This window comes from Hippichthys cyanospilos, chromosome 3 (assembly GCF_059441005.1).
Source record: "Hippichthys cyanospilos isolate Australia breed blue-spotted pipefish chromosome 3, RoL_Hcya_1.0, whole genome shotgun sequence".
NCBI classification, from domain to species: Eukaryota; Metazoa; Chordata; class Actinopteri; order Syngnathiformes; family Syngnathidae; genus Hippichthys; species Hippichthys cyanospilos.
Window position 1 is genome coordinate 10,960,560 of NC_142371.1, and position 16,748 is coordinate 10,977,307.

A 16,748-nucleotide genomic window follows, 5' to 3' on the forward strand; every position below is an offset into this window, starting at 1 on the left:
AACGTTCGACGCGCTTCCGCATGGACGTCTTCCGTCTTTAGCGTCTATAAAGTTGACTAGTGTTACGCTAAAAGAATTTGGAAACTACAAATAAATATTTCAAAACAAAATATATGTTGTTCAAATTCACCCACGTTTTGTCACAATATTTCAATTTTAATTCTACTTTGCTATTACATTAACATATATTTAAAGGTCCATAAAACTTAAATTGCATTCACTTTTACTTTTGGATGATTAGATAGAGTCACACACGTTTGTATATTACTTTGAAATTGTAAACGGATGCTCTCATTCACGTGGCAAATCATAACTTTGTTATGTTTGGGCAAGCTGCGCAGTGCTGCAGAATAAGCAGATCACTTTATATGTTTATATGTTTCTATGCCTCGTAATTGTCTGTAGATATGTCTTTGTTGTTGTAAGATTTTTGTTAATTTAAGATTTTTTTGCAAGTTGTAGCTATTGTTTTTATGCAGTCTGCAGTTTCTATGGCCGACTTAAAGAAGCCAGCTGAAACACGTGGAGCTGCATTGTTTCTCGAATTAAGAAAAAGGCTTCAAAGTGGACTTCTAATTATCGGGTAAGTGCTTGTTAGTTCTAAGTGAATTGGGGTAGTTATTCTTTGTACAAATTTCCATTACACACAAACTGCAGACCGAAGGCAGCCCTGTGACATAGAATCATTTTGTTTGTCAATGTTCGTTTTAAAACTATGCTTAGTTATTATTTGAAAAGTACAACGCCTTCTTGTTCCCGGTCTAATTGGAAATCGTTTAATTACAACAAATACGTAAATGACAAAAGATGTGTCATGTCAAAGATCGTGTATTGTGAGGATTTCTACCATGTTATACCATGTGGTAGAGTGGTCGTCTCCCAGCTGAGAGGCTGAGGTTTCGATTCCCCAACCGTCAAGACCATGTCGAAGTGTCCTTGAGCAAGACACTGAAACCCCAGTTGCTCCTGATGCTGCGTCATCAGTAGGTAAATGACTATAGTGTAATGCGCTTTGAGTAACCAATGTAGAAAAGCGCTATATAAGTGAAAGTCCATTTACCTTTCTTTCTTTCTTTCTTTCTTTCTTTCTTTCTTTCTTTCTTTCTTTCTTTCTTTCTTTCTTTCTTTCTTTCTTTCTTTCTTTCTTTCTTTCTTCAATTGTTCTCCTTTCCCTCTTTCCTTCTTCCACCTTCCTTTCTTCCCCTTCCTTCACTCCTTCATAATACTTCCTCTATTCCTTCCTTCCTTCCTTCACATTCCTTCCTTTTTCTCTCCTTCCTTCCTTCCTTCCTTCCTTCCTTCCTTCCTTCCAAACTTTTGAAAATTTGGGAACAAAAACAACATTTTTCTGTTCTTAAACTCTTTTTTGAACCGTTTTTACCGACCTCTGGTCTCAAAACTTAGTTTGCGAGGAACACACTTAATATTTATTTGACTTCTCGGTCATTTCAGCCCCCTGACAGTCAGTATAACTACAATGTGGCCCACAGTAAAATAAATTTGGCAGCCCTGATTTTGCATCATCCTCTTGAAATAGTGATGTAAAAGCAACTGCCTCTTTTAAAATTAGACCTTAGAGCGGAGTGATGAGAAGCAGTACACAAATATTAACACTAGATGGGGTTGATAAAGTTTATTGAAATTTACTGCAATTCTGAAACATACAATGTATTTGTAATTCAATAATAATAACTGTAATTAATGACAATGTAATTCTGTCTTTTGGTTGAGTTCAGTTATCTTCATCCTCAGCAAATATTTTACTGTTTCAGAGTGTGAATTTATTGATGTCATCCATCTCTTATTAATTTCCAGGTTTAACATTTGTGAAGCAGATTTTACTTAATACTGTCACAATGCCTTTTGAGTACTTGACCAATGTGCAAATAAAGGAGTCTGTCATCTTTATTGTGTGTGAGTTTTAATACACGTTCTGCAGCTACATGTTCTCTTGATGAAGAGAAACAGGTTTGTATGAGTTAATCATCAGTTATACTAATTTAAGACCAAGATGACAAACATTAATTCCCATAAGAAAAATGCACCAATGTGTGACATTTTTTGGGTTACAAATGGAAGAGGTTAATATTCCAGTTTTCCAATCTATGGTATTAAGGGATGTTAAAACTGTAATTTGAAATTGAATTGAAATTTAAGAGTTAATGTATTTATCCCAGCATAAGTATTCACTGAAGTGCTCATGTGGGTCTTTGAGATGACGGATGCAGTGAAGATAATCGTTCCATAATCATAACTAATTTCATTATGAAGTCTGTTTTGCTTTTGCAGATGTTCACAATCTTTCCTGCCTGTTCTCTAGGAAAGATGTTGCTGGAAACCCTGCTGAAGCAGTTGTGACCAAACGAGATTCTTCTCTTCACATCCGGACTCCTACAGGCGAGGTGACCTTAAATTTGCCACCGGGAGTTTCCTACGTGGATGAATCCTGCATTCTGACACCAGAGGGAGAATCCTGTGTACAGGAGCTCCATTTCAGGCTGCGAATAAGTGTTTCACAAACCAAGACTGAAGGTATTTCTGTGTTAACTAATGGTAACAGTCTATTTAGCACCATTTATATAACTTTTGAGACAAATGACATCAGATTGACTAATGACAGAATTTTATGAGTTTCAAAGATTGTCGTGCTCTATTCATAGTTCTGTATTACACATGTCAGCAGCTTTTTGGATTTTCTATTTGTCCCTAAATATAGAGCTAACCTATGTCAAAACAAATTGATTTTTTGCAGCTTTCCTCACCTTTGTAATTTAACTGTTTCTGCTCTTTCCTGAAGGTTACCCTCATATCTCTTTCTTTTATGTTTCACTTTAGAGTCCTCAGACATAGTAAGGACACTGCGGGCTCAAGAGACTTATTGTTTCTACTGTCAGAGCTGTATGACCAGGCTGCTCGAGGATAGGTGAGAAAAAGATAGACAAAGATGAGTGGGACTGGAATTATGTTCTTATCGCTACTGCCCCACGTAATTAAAAACAGTGGGGTTTTGTTGATAGTGTCACCCAGCTGTGGCTGTGATAGCTGGCCACAGAAATAATAGATGGGTGGAGCTTGAGCTAAAGTTGTCAGTTGATGTAGAGTCACCATGACCTGAAGGTCTGTACTACCTATTTAAAAACAATTGTGCTTTTCACCCTAAGGTTGTTTAGTGGGATTGGTCTTATTGCCTTCAGCCTCTAGCTTTCTCTGGTCAGCAGTGTGATATGCTGGAAATTACAGTGCCTGCATTATGGAGACCTTTAGCCTCTGGGTATGTTTCTCAGCAGTGACCTAATAAAAGTTGCCAAACACTTGTTTTTTTTTTTTTTTTCCCACACTCAACAAGGGCAAGTGGATGTCGAGCGTACATAGAAATCCTGGGGATTGTTTTCAGTTGCGTGTCATTGAGACATACAGTGCAATTAATGCTCTGCCGTAATAAGGCTGATGATGACTGTCGTTCTAACGCTCCATTAACTAATCGGTACTTGTTTTACATACACTGTAAAATGGAGGTAAATTACTATTCGTACAGAAAGTGGGGCCGTTTGTAATTTGGAGTCTTATCATCCAATTCTTGAGATTTCTACTCAACTACTGGAGATTTTTCTTCATTGTTACTCAAAGATCAGACATAAATTTACAGCCTCAACTATATGTATTCAAATGTCAGTCTTTTTCTGCTGAATACTATTGCAGTATTGCTTGTAGCTGCTATAGTCATAGATTTTAAATGAGTGGGTGATTCTGAACCCCACCATCTGAGTGATGTCTGCATTTTTCAGATTGATGAAAAAGGTCACAGTTTAACACCCGGTTTCGTGTTGAGGCAGACCTACGGACATCTGAAGGAATGTCTATCCCGACGATTACAACGAGAAATGAAAAACACACTTTCCGACATGCTTATTCTGTAGCTTAAATAACGAGTTCCCGACATTCATTGGTCAGTTGGCAAAATGCGTGTCCGTCAGTAATGGACTGACGAACAGTTTGTCGGTGCCTACCTCTGAATTTTGTTATCAAATAGCGCCCTACATTTAACAAATACTTTGCAAAATTATTAATATTTAAAGTCATGAGAAAAAAAGAGAACATAGATTATTTTAATTTGGCATTACTTTTTTATCTGGTTTGAGTTATTTCAGAGACCACTATAAGTTTTTTTTTTTGTTTTTTTTCCCATTAACAGTGTGTTTCAACAATTACGTATTTCCGTGCGTACTGTGTATGGTAATAATTGATGGATAAATGAAGTGTTTCTTTTTCTTTCTTTTTTAAGGAAGGAGGGCAGTCGGTGCACTCTTTCCAAAATTAAGCTATGTTCCAAAGTATAGTTGTCCATATTTGTTAAGCATCTAACAGTATTTGACAAATATCTCCTGTTCTTTGAAATACATTTTAGGTAATAATTCTTTACCCTCAGATTGTTCAAACGAGTGCTTCCTCTCCCAAATGGCAACTGGAACGCCATTGTGGACGATTGGTGCTGCCATCCAGATCCTTTCGCCAACAAAAAAATGCTTCCTAGAACGGAAGATTGTTTACTGGGCGACACCTTCTTTCTCCTTACAAGGGATGACAGCTGTGAGCAGACCCTTTTCCGGGAAGTGATCCCGGCTGACTCACAGGATAGTCAAGATCCAAAAGTGAGTGTCTTTCAGCAGAAAATGGATATCTGAGTTAGTGAGAAATCAAAGTTGTTAGAGCAGCAGAATTTTATGCTGCAGTGACGGAATGTACTGTAATTGTGCAATGCTCAGTTTTTGTGGCAAAGTTTTGGATTGTTACACATATGTCATTAACTTTATTCGAGACCACATGTGCCGTGTGCCAGGCCAATTCAAAACTTGCAAAATCCTTAACGCGGCATCAGGTAGGGCAGTAAAAATGAGTTCATTTGTGCAGCATAGCACCCATTACTTGGAGTTCTTTGGATTTCTTGGATTTGGATTTCTTTTGCAATATACTTTGCATACCTGTAGGATCAAGAAATGAGAAATAAGAAAATAAGATTCATTACCACAACTTGAAATTTAAGGTGTAAATGAAATGTGAAATTTCAAGTACATTTCAGAGCTGTGGATTTTGTTTGCCAAGCCATATCATTGAGTGTCCACACACCAAAGTATCTCCCCCACAAAAAAAAAAAAAAATACAGTTCATTTCATCATATCTGCAGTGTGCGTATAGCTTTTGGTGATGAGGAGGAGAAAAGAACCATTAGTTATGCTGACATTGATGTTGACAGTGCTCTTTTGAGACAGATTCATTATCAGATGAATAAGTTAAACAAAAAAAGCCCACAGCCATCCTACAGTTAAAAGTGTCGTGAAAAGACAGAAGGAAGAGATGAAGCTGCCCTGAATATTTGAAATTACAGGTTCAATGGACCTTTTTAAAATGCTGTTTTACACTCTCCCACACCTGCACATTTCCCCCAGACAAAATTGCATCAGTGATATTAAACTCCTGAACTCAATGCACAAGTAATAATGCTGTCTCTCTCTGTGTTTGGAGAGTGAATGTCTTAACACACACATATATATATATATATTATATATATATATATATATATATATATATATATATATATATATATATATATATATATATAATTTTTTTTAATGCTTTTTATGTTATTGGTATGTTCTTCCATCCTGAACAGAAATCGTGCCGCAGACTAGCACTTGTGTCCTGCATGAGCTGTTCCTCAGTTTTGGGAGAATCCCCAACACCCGGTATGCTTTCTCCGACTAACTAGTTATTAATAAACTACAATTCCCAGGTTTTTAAGAGGTATTCTTTTTGTGTTTTGTAGAAACCCTGAAACTGTACATCACACAGGTGGTGGTGGAATCCAGTGTAGGAGACAGAAAACCAGATTGTTTCTTCAGCAGGTAGGTCCAATAAGTGGTCAACATAATCCCTCAGAAATGCTAGAGTAAATACATAGTTGTAATTTTATTTATATGCAATGAAGGCAGGTGAATATATAATGTTGCACATATCTAAGGAATAGCACCCCATTATCTGGTTTACTTTCCCTATTAAATCAAATTCTTACCTTGACATAAATTCAAGGCCATTTTGTATTTCTTACTTTTTCCAACACGTTACACATTTCTGAATTTTGTTGAATCTAAAACTATTATAACAGAGTTTAAAATATTATTAATATAATGTGCAACAAAGCTTATTTACCTGTGAAAATTTGTATGCAGTTTTTTTTTTTTTTTTTTTTTTACATATTGATTCATGACAGTTAACCTGCAAATGCTTTGATGTTAAAGTTAGAAATATTTCTGAAATTCAATATAATATACTTTGTTTGGGGCAGATTGCGCTTCCTGGAGATGACCATAGCAGCGAGGCTTGCGGAGCTTTCCAACTCTATAAGCTCGTTCCATTTTTCTGTCCAAACACAGAGTGGAAAAGCTTTCTTGCTGGTACGTAGATGATGGATAAACACAACACCTTGAGTAAAACTAGATTAACAGTACGAGTATATATTTTCTGTATTTTGTACTACAGTATACTATGAAAACGGTTTCTTTTTAAATGGTCATCATGGGACAAGGCTAATGGCAGTTAAGAATACTATAGGGCAGGGGTGTCCAAACCCGGTTCTCCAGGGCCACTGTCCCGCATGTTTTCCTGGTTTCTTCCCCCAAAATACCTGATTCAGGATCCTTTTCAGGCTTCTGCTGAGCTTGTCAGGGAACGAAAGCTATAAAACAAGCAGCATACCGGCCCTCAAGGACCGGGTTTGGACACCCCTGCTGTAGGGTTACAAGAGTTATTTATAAATAAACATTTGTGCATATAAAAACATCAGTCTATCCATGTTGATATCATAATATAGTGTCCTCCTGATCTCAAAAATATATAATGAAGTTGGTTTTAAATAAATGACAGATTAGGTCTGGTATAGGGACACTGGGCTTTTAGGATAATGAAAACTGAAAAGTCTGCTGAATATTAAAATATTGACATCATTTATATTTTATACCGATTACTGCATGATACTTTTTAAATATATTTTAAAATTTTACACACTCCCTAGAGCAGGGGCGTCAAACTAATTTTTATTGTGGGCCACATTGTAGTTACAGTTTCTATCAGAGGGCCGAAATATCTGCGACTTAAGTTAGTTCGTCACCCACTTAACTAATAATTGCGTGTGTTTTTTTTGTTTGTTTGTTTTGATTTTTCCCCCTCTAATTTCAAAAGTTGAAGACATCTTGCAAGTTTGGTATTTTAGTCAGAAACTGAAGACAAAATAGCATTTTGCAGGCCACGTTAAATGATGTGGCGAGCCGGATCTAGTCCGGCCTTGAGTTTGACACCAGTGCCCTAGAGTGCCTTCCCATACCCAAATTGAGAACCATCCTCCTGTGCAGATTTGTCTTTGATTGCCTTGATTCATGTGATCTGCAAGTATGATGGATCACAGAGAAATAGGCTTGTCAGAACGGTATATTTTTATAGTTCTCATCAAACCACAATAAAAATCACTATATCCTGGCGTGATTTATAGTTATAAAAAATGTTGTATTTTTTCAAACAAATACAAGCCAGAATGAACACAATCCAAACTAAATGAGAACAAGGCTTTTTAGTTTCTGTAAGGAGGACAATTACAGAATATTTGAGAAAAAAAATCTAAATGACCTGATTTCTATTTAACTAATGAACTATTTGTAAATTGTCACATTTGTACTACATTCCTAGGAAGTCATTATGTCCCATCGCTCTAATGAGCTGATTGAACAGTCAAATGTATAGTAAACCTAGAGAATCCTTTGCACATCCTCGATGTGAAGTGACCTGTCCTTCGCTTTCAGATCTGGCTGCTGAACAGTGATTCCATCATAGCATCAGTCCCTGAGTGGTCTACGAGCACCCACACTCATCACATTCCATCACTGAGGGCTGCAAGAGCCCTCAAACTCCTCTATATAGCCTGTTCGCATATGGGGATCCAGCAGCAAGAGTAAGTACAACGTGTGCATTTCTCCTTCAGTTTTCTTTCTGTCTTGCCTTCATCTTTCATCTTTTCACTGCATCTGCTTTATCGTCACCTGCAATAACTCAAAGCAAAGGATAAAAGACTTCTTTGATAGATTTTGTTTACCAAGCTTGTGCGCAAGAAAATATGAACAGGTTTTTTCCTCCCATTTTCTACAAAGGCAAGAAGATGCAAGAACCGTCTAGCAATCAAAGGACAGATTAAAAAAACTGTATATGCTATGCTAATTTTACACTATGGCAGTTGTGCAATACATCTGCCGTTGCATCAAAATCAAGTTAAAAATATTTGGCTACCATACAAACAAGTGTGCATTGTCATTTTGAATGCAGGTATATGCCGAGCTGTACACCTTAAAACTTGCAGACATCATTTAAAAGGCTTAAGCCTCAAAGTTTGATTGTGGGGCCGAGTAGGAAAAATACAAATGCTTTATCAATAAAATGTCAGCCGCATGTTTTTTGGTTGTTGTTGTTGTTTTTTTCACTAGTTGCATTACAGCAAGCCAAAAACAGGTTGAGGAAATTATTTGTGGAGACAACAGTCATTCTTTCCACGTGAGGGCAGAAACAGGACATAACCTGTCTCCCTCCATTCATTTCCCATTCACTAGGCATCATTTTTTTGGTAACATTATGACAAATCTGAGTAAGTGCCACAATTCTCCAGAATCAATATTGATGGATTGAACGACCTTTCGTCAGTATTGACACTGGAAAATTGCAAAACCTACTTTGATTCATCACAAATTCTGCCCCCTCCTGGCAAGTACACATTCCGCCTGGGTCGTGCCCATATTGCCGATAGAGGTAAGATTTTAAGCCCAAGCCCGACCCGACTCGAATTTCGGGCCGCGTCGGGCCTAAAATGTCATTCATTACGTTCGGGTCGGGCCGGGCTTCTATCTCGCTGACTTTTTTTTAATAAATATAAGTTTATAAAAATGTATACTAAAATGATGTGTGGAATGTGGATACTAAACTTAGGAATACTTGTTATAAAATAAATAATTTGGATAAAACAGAGAAGGCGCTGTTAGGTAATTGCTATTTAACTACTATACGAGCCGCAAAGCCAGAGCATGCTCTATGCACGTGAACGCCGGCCTCTTAATAATCTTAATATATCGTTTCCCATTTATTTGATTTGCATTATTTTATTTAAAGCCTAGTGGGCTGCAGTATTTCTCCACGTAATTAAGCAAGTGCGCACCTATGACGTACGTCCTTAAAATTTTCCCTGTCAACTATTAAAAAAAATCCATCAATGATGGAAAATTGTTGGTTAATGTAACCTCTGCAGACAGAAATATAAAAGATGTAAAGGTTTATACAGGCTTGTTAAACTTAGATTTCGTTACAAAAGGCTTTAATTTGTTATCATAAATCTCCTCCTCCCGAGTCCTCACAAATAAAGTCTGAAATTTCTGGTTTGCTTCGGGCTTGCGCCTGCAAATCAAGTTAATTGGTCGGGCCTGGGTCGGGTCGGGCTGGATTTTTTAGGCCCGATCTGACCTAGTTGCCGAGCTCTTTTCAGCTAGTTTTAATACACCAGCAAAATAAAGAAAATATAAATATTTTAAATAATTGAATCATATGTTCAAGTGTAGTTATTGATATATTTGATCTTCTATTTATCAATTAATTTTGATATCTTTCCTTCAAAATCGAAATAAACAAAACATTTTTGAATGCAGTGTATTTTTTTTTTTTTTTTTTTTTACATAAGCCATGCATATTTTTCCTTCTGTACACCACAGGTACACTTTGAGTGACAAATGACAGGTGCGCTTTTCGCCATGTTTCACCTCTCAAATGAAATTTATAGCTTGAATGTTAATGGAAAAAGCACCATTTCACAGCTCCAGCAAGTTCACCAAAAAATATAGAAAGAGTAATACAACTGATATTTACGTCCCGACAAAAAAGATAGGTCCAGCCAAATGTAAAAGATAGATTAAAACTTAACTTTGTCAATATCTTGAAACATAGACAAAATAAGGTGAACTACTTAGCGTACAGCAAAACTAACAAAGAAAAAACATGAGCTCAGCCTGACTACAGATATCGTTTTCTCATCTTTTTTTTTTCAATCAGGAAATGTTTCCACATTTAAATAATGTTAAATTGGTGATTGATTTGCTGAGTGTTACGCCGCTTCAGATCATTTCATGCATCATATGGCAAGAACAATATTTTTTTCGGGCTATTTGTGTTTTTGCCAGCGGTGAGTTATGAATTGAAAAAACAGCTATTTATGAAAACATTACATTTCTCAGCAAGTCAGTAATGCAACATATTCCATTAAACCACTGAGCTATAAAGACATTTTTATTCTATGTTCTTTTAGCACTAAATATCCCCATGCATCAGGGCAAGCACAGTGGTTGCTTCAAATATGATCTGGGTCACACAAGACGCGCCGCAGGTGGTCATTTTGAACATGCGACCCATTAAAGAAAGGTCCTACCTGTTTCCTCCCCACTTCCTGGTGTCACTCTTCTGTCCCTGTCAATGCACACATCCAGCTAAGTGTCATTAACCACTTAACAAAGCTTAACTGCTGTGTCAAAGTACAGGATATACATGTTGAAAATTAAATTAAAAAACATCAAGTTTCTAGCAGTTGAAATGGAAAACAGCATTCTTCGTTGCTTGCTGTTATTTTAACGTGATTTGGTAGCCAAAAAGAAAAGTTTGTTACCCACAATGGACCACATACCTGTCATACACAACTCACTTATTATTTGTACAGTAGGTGTACCAAGGGATTTTCACAATTTATGTACGCTCTTCCATCATCATCACCAAGGTGGTGTAATCCCTGGACAATATTATTCACTCACACAATTCATAGAGACAACAATCCACACCCAAGTTTTTGGGTGAAACATCTACAATAAACACAAAACTTGCATTTCAGTCAATCTTTTGGAAACGACGAACAGTAGCATGATCTCTTCTTTGATGATGACATAAAGGAGTTAATATTTGAATATTATTTTATGTTATGGTTCCATGCCCAGGTATAATGTTACATTATTACACAAATAGAGCCATCAAATGCCTTAAGTCATTTTTGGAAGTCATTTTTATTGTGGGCCACATTTTTAGTTTCTATTGACTGTAAAATTACATTTTAAGAGTATTTGTCACACATTTACTTAGTTTTGAAATCAGAGGCCGGTAAAATATGTTCAAAAAAGAAATTGAAACATGCTTGTCCTCCAACCGATTTTTAAAAGTTAAGACAGCTTGCAAATTTGGTATTTTAGTCAGAACCTTGAAGTTAAGTCAACATTTCGCAGGCCATCTAAAATGATGAGGCTGGCTGGATCAGGCCCCGTTCTTTGAGTTTGACACATGTGCCTTAAATTGTCAAGTAGAATGCCCTTATTCAATTTGTTATGACAACTGCCTTCGCCTTCCTTGCTGTGATGCATGAGGATGGTGTAGGTGGATGCTCTGCATGTGGTTCTTCATGTTCTGTTTATCAGCACCCCACTGGAAGAGTCTTCAACCCTTATTATTTTTCAACTGACTCAGCACTAGTTTTTTTTTTTTTTTTTTTAATCCACTCTTCTCTCCCCCGCAGCTGAGAGCAGTTAAGTCAGAATGAAAAAGTTAGGTTGTTTCCAATATTTCGACAAACTTACCTAGTCCACCTTTTCTATGTTTTAATCATAATGTTAATATTCTTACACGGTGATTCATGTCAACAAAAAAAACCAAAATGCTCCTCGTGGCAATTGTACAAATGATTTTAATGGACGAGCATGACTTATAAACACTTTTCAAATAAACACACACAGAGCTTTCATAGTGCATCACCACATGATATAATATCAGTTGTTCCTTGTTCATTCACTCTTCATACACACTGCACGAGCGTTGTACCGATGCAACACACAAGGTAGTCATCTATCTGCTTGAATGTCTCCCTTGTAAGTCTGCACAGTTTGTAGTAAAAAATGGCTCTATTAAAACTGCAGTGAGAATGCTTCGTCATGAGCTTTATTGCAGCTATTTTGAGCTTCCTGGTTGTACTGAACATGGTTCCGGCAGTCACCACAAATCACTTGCACTTTCTACGTTTTAGCATCGCCACCAGCTGGGAGGTCAATGCCACAGGACACTCTGTGGTGCTTCCTCTGAAGGTGTGTGAGGAGCTACTGCAAGTGATAGAAGAGAGTAATGCCACCCTTCCTGCTTCAATGCGTCACATGAGAGCCTATAAGGTGAGACATAACCGTAAAGGGGCACAAGATTGCATTTAAGAATTGCATGCTGGATCCTCTTTGCATCACTATTAATTTAATCTGCCGAAAATGATATCACCGAGTCTGGGTAATGATAGTAAACATCTTCATCCCTTGTTCATTAGCGCAACGCAGCATTAACTATTTTGGCTGAAACAGATTACTTTTTTCTCCCAATTACGCTAGGTTTGTGGCCTTTTGGCCATTACTAAGCTGAACATGGAAGTGGGGTTTTGTTTTGTTTTTTAATCCAATATTCTAATGATTTTACAATTCGGTGGTTCGCAAGTCTTTGAGGTTTTCAGTGGGTCAAAATGCAATGTGTTTGCCATATTTTGTGTCAATTTCTACACTAAGCCTGGGTTGCCACGGAAAATTATTTGATTAAAAAAGAAATGGCTAAGTGGACATCCTTACTCAAGCTTTTTTAAACACACCAACCGTGGTAATTAGTACCATTGTTCTCAAGTTCATGCTTACAAAATTGGAGCTGTACCATTGCTATTCTATCAGCAAAAAAAAAAAAAAAAAAAAAAGGTAGCACGTTTATTATGCAGGAACTGTTCTTCACAATTAAATGATCATATTCCTCTTAAAAGGTATAGCCATGAGGCTAAGTGAATGTGATGTTAGAGCAGGACACCTTTTCTTCTCCCATACTGTCGTCGATCGATTATCCTTAATGTTTAGCAGCAATGATGTTTACGGTTGCATGATGACCGAGGTGATTAAGAACATTTTGAAATTGAGAAGGCTACAAACACAAGGTGGATGGGACATAGTATCTGTCTGGTTGCTGGAAATGGTTGCAGTGCTAGTAAGGAGTGAGATGAAATGATACACTCAAACACTTCCTGATTGTGGAGGCCTGTTGGGAAGTTGACAGCAGAGGACAGGAAGGTAATTTGATCACCCAACCATCTAGAGTTACGAGAATTAGTTTAAGAGTATCTGAGATCTTGTTTGAAATGGTGAGGAAAACACAGTGGTGCCCATAGTGTCACAGAGACAAGCATGCAGCCAAATGGCTTTTTGGAAGAACTGAGACTGTTATCCAGAGATACAGTAACATGATACAATAAATGCAGAGACGAGACAGTGTTTCTTACACCCTGTTGTTAAATACTATAAGGAAATGATAGACCGTTTGACTATTCGGATTACAAAACAAGTCCGTTTTTGATATGACTATCAAGTTTGAGTCACAAGTTTGACCCATTTTAGTTTCCTTTAGTGGATCAAACGCAGCAACACAACCCGCCTGGTATGCATTTTTGACTTTCTATTGTTTTCTGTGAACTGCATCGCCGTTCCTGGACCCTCCAGTGTAATGGGGTGTAAAGTACTTTGGCTTGGTGTCACTTTTCCCCCGGCTCATTAATCTCCAACTTCTCACACCCACAGTGATGGCATGTAGGTTACTCAAAAAGTGTATTAGAAATGGATATTTTTTACAATAAAATGTTGAGTAGCAATGTAGTTTTGCCCTCATACGCCCCTACAATCAAGATGAAATGAAATTTTATTGGACCAAAACATTTGACATGGCAAGGTCAACAGTTGAAGATAGCTATACCCATTTTGGGGATGTTTTGTTTTTTGTTGTTGTAAATTATTTCTCACAAGGTTTTTCTAAATTCCCATGAAAACAACCCCCATAAGTAGTACTATATTGACTCAGAAACATACTGTAAGAACAAACTGAGCAGATAACATTTATCAAGGGCAAACAATAAAATCCTTTTTAATCATCTGACTTTATTCCTCATTAAAACTTATAAAAATTGTCTGCATGAGACATGGAAAAAAATATATATTTTGTGTCTTTTACAAAACAGATTTGCAATTTTGTTCACTTCATTCTATATTTATTTGATATCATACCTGATGCTGTGGATGAACATGAATGAAACGTCGCATATGCATGATTAATTAAATGTTTTAAAAATCTAAATCAGCAAAATACACCGTTTGATTTCCTTTTGGATATTCCAAGGAGATTGACTGGATATCGAGTAAGCCCCTCTCACCGGGTGGCCCCCAGCCAAGTGTGAAGCTGCTCCAAAAAACAATGGCTAAGAAGCGCCACTCATGAAATCTGTTGATGGAGCCCTGGCAAACTGCAGGTGTGTAGTGCTACTTTGGCCCCAAATGATCAGTGCCTGGACAAGCAATGGAGGCCAGGCCAGGCCATTGTGGAATAGAAAGTGTCAATAAAAAGCTGCTACTGACTCCATTTAATATATATATATATATATATATATATATATATATATATATATATATATATATATATATATATATATATATATATATATATATATATATATATTTTACCAAACAAAAAAAAAATATATAAATCAACTAATTTTAACTTTACTTTTTCCCGGGTTTATACAGGTCACAAGTGAGTCTGAAATAGAAGAAAATAACTTACCATAGTGCATCAACGTGCCTGAAAGAAAAATGTCAATCCCAAGTAAAACTAGAAACATTTTTGACCGACGGAAACATTGATGCTGATGTAAAGAAACAGCGAGAGACAGTAGTCTTAGCTGGGATAGGCTCCTGCAAGCTAGCGAGCATAAGCGGCTATAGGAAAATTGGGACATTCAGTATTAATGTGATTAAAAAAAATAATAATGTTTTTGATAGTATGTTAAAAAATTTAACTCTAGCACAGACTTTGGCAATGAGAGCGCCACTTCACCACCTGGTGCCGCGGGTGTGTAATTACACTTCAAATTACATTTGATGCACCTGAGTGGCACGCAAGCACTGGCACAAGGTCAGAGAAGAAAGGTCCTTGAGTGAGGTAAATGCCCTCATCCATCATCACAGTGTGGAACCTTCGGTAGAACAGGACCATTGTCTGCAGCGGGCAGACGCCCAGAAATAGCAGATGGAGGAAGTGAGGCAGGATCAGGCTTAGTTGATTTGAGTTTTGTGCTTTGTTTAGCTAAATGTGTGCTTTTGAACTTGTGAAATCACTGCCACCTATTCGAAGACAATTATTGCTGATAAAGTATTGCTAGCAGTTCATAGCACACCAGTGCCTCTGTGCCTTTTTGAAATTAAAAGTTCAGAGGAGTTTTCTAAAATGCTAAAAATACATGTTTGCGTGTGTGTGTGTGTATGTTCAGAACTTGACCAACTGTCTGTTGTTCTCAGGTGGCGTATTTACGATTGTGACTACTCAGAAGAGTTGCTGTAATTTTGAGACCTGATTATGTTCCTCGGTTGGTGAACTCACAGCTATTATTGATGTAGCTGAGTGACACTCTCTTTGTTCTAGATGTGATTTCTGTGTACTTGGAAGCCATTAAAACCACAGAATTAAATTACCACTATGACTGTAGAATTTGGTGTTAGAATTACAGTATGTACTGTATCCTATTTTAACTGTCTTGTATTTGTTCTGTAATCTTCTGAATTGAGTTGTATTTTTCTTATATATCACCAAAACAAATTAAAAAAAAATTGTGTTCAAAGAATCAGCTTTAAGGAGCTTTCTGTTCATCTACTTACTTGATGCAGCTTATTTTAAGGACACTTCAGAGAGTGCATAGCAGCCAATCCTCTCCCAGTGCTCCATTTTGCCGGCATCCCTGCGTCCGCCCATGCGTCCTCAGGACGCAACGTTTTTTTTTGTTTTGTTTTTTTGTAGGAAAGTTGTTAAATACTTAGTTCACTCAAGGCAATCATTCAACCAGCAAGCCAGAGCATGCTCTCGATGTGACTGATACTCTTTGGCTACCTTAGCCAATGACGTTCTCACGTTCACGTACTGGTTTGTTGGCTTGAGTTACCACTGTAAATTATCGCAGCTTTGCTTATGCAACTTTCACACAGCGTTTTCGATATCATTCGAGGTAGGACACTATCAGTGTATCAAGCTAAAGTGTGGGTCAAGAAGGTACACCAACATAACATAAAAAGTCGGCTGTCTTGGGAGTTTTTCGGCTTTCGAAAATGAGACTCATTGACATAAAATGACAGTGTGATACAGTGGTACCTCGGTCCTCGAACGCCTCTATAATCGACCAAATCGGTGCTCGACCAAAAAAATCAAGTAGGTAATGCATCGGACCTCGATCAGATTTTCGGTTCTCGACTAGCCGAGCCGAGCCGAGCCGAGCCGACCCGAACGCGCTCCTCGGCCCTTCTCGGCCAGCGGGTAAGCGCCAGTTCAACTCAGACCGCCAGCGGAGTAAGACGTTTGTTCGAGTATTTCTTCCCGGATTTAAACTTTTTCGTGTTGCTCTAGCCCTTAATAATGGGTCCAAAGAAAGACAGTGATAAGGGGAAGGCAAAGAGGAAAACAATGAGGACCACTATTGAACCGAAGAAGGAAATTATAGCAAAATATGAACGCGGTGTACCTCGCGTCGCAGTTAGCTAGTGTCATCATGGAAGGAGTAACTCCCTCCCGTCCTCTCCACATCCATTCCTGTATGC

At 37.5% G+C, this 16,748-nt stretch overlaps 1 protein-coding gene across 2 annotated transcripts; it reads left to right on the forward strand.

Moving 5' to 3' along the window:
- Positions 1-328: 328 nt before the first annotated feature.
- ube3d (ubiquitin protein ligase E3D) lies at positions 329-15,784 on the forward strand. 2 transcript variants are annotated; one of them, XM_088410687.1, is made up of 11 exons: positions 329-583; positions 2,321-2,532; positions 2,836-2,923; positions 4,427-4,649; positions 5,669-5,741; positions 5,822-5,900; positions 6,341-6,449; positions 7,848-7,996; positions 12,131-12,269; positions 14,287-14,416; positions 15,462-15,784. In XM_088410687.1, exons 1-10 carry the CDS (start codon positions 474-476, stop codon positions 14,383-14,385), a joined length of 1,281 nt encoding a protein of 426 aa, XP_088266813.1. In that variant the 5' UTR covers positions 329-473; the 3' UTR covers positions 14,386-14,416; positions 15,462-15,784. The 2 variants fall into 2 exon arrangements, with proteins under 2 accessions (XP_088266813.1, XP_088266814.1); XM_088410688.1 differs by lacking the exon at positions 14,287-14,416.
- Positions 15,785-16,748: the final 964 nt, after the last annotated feature.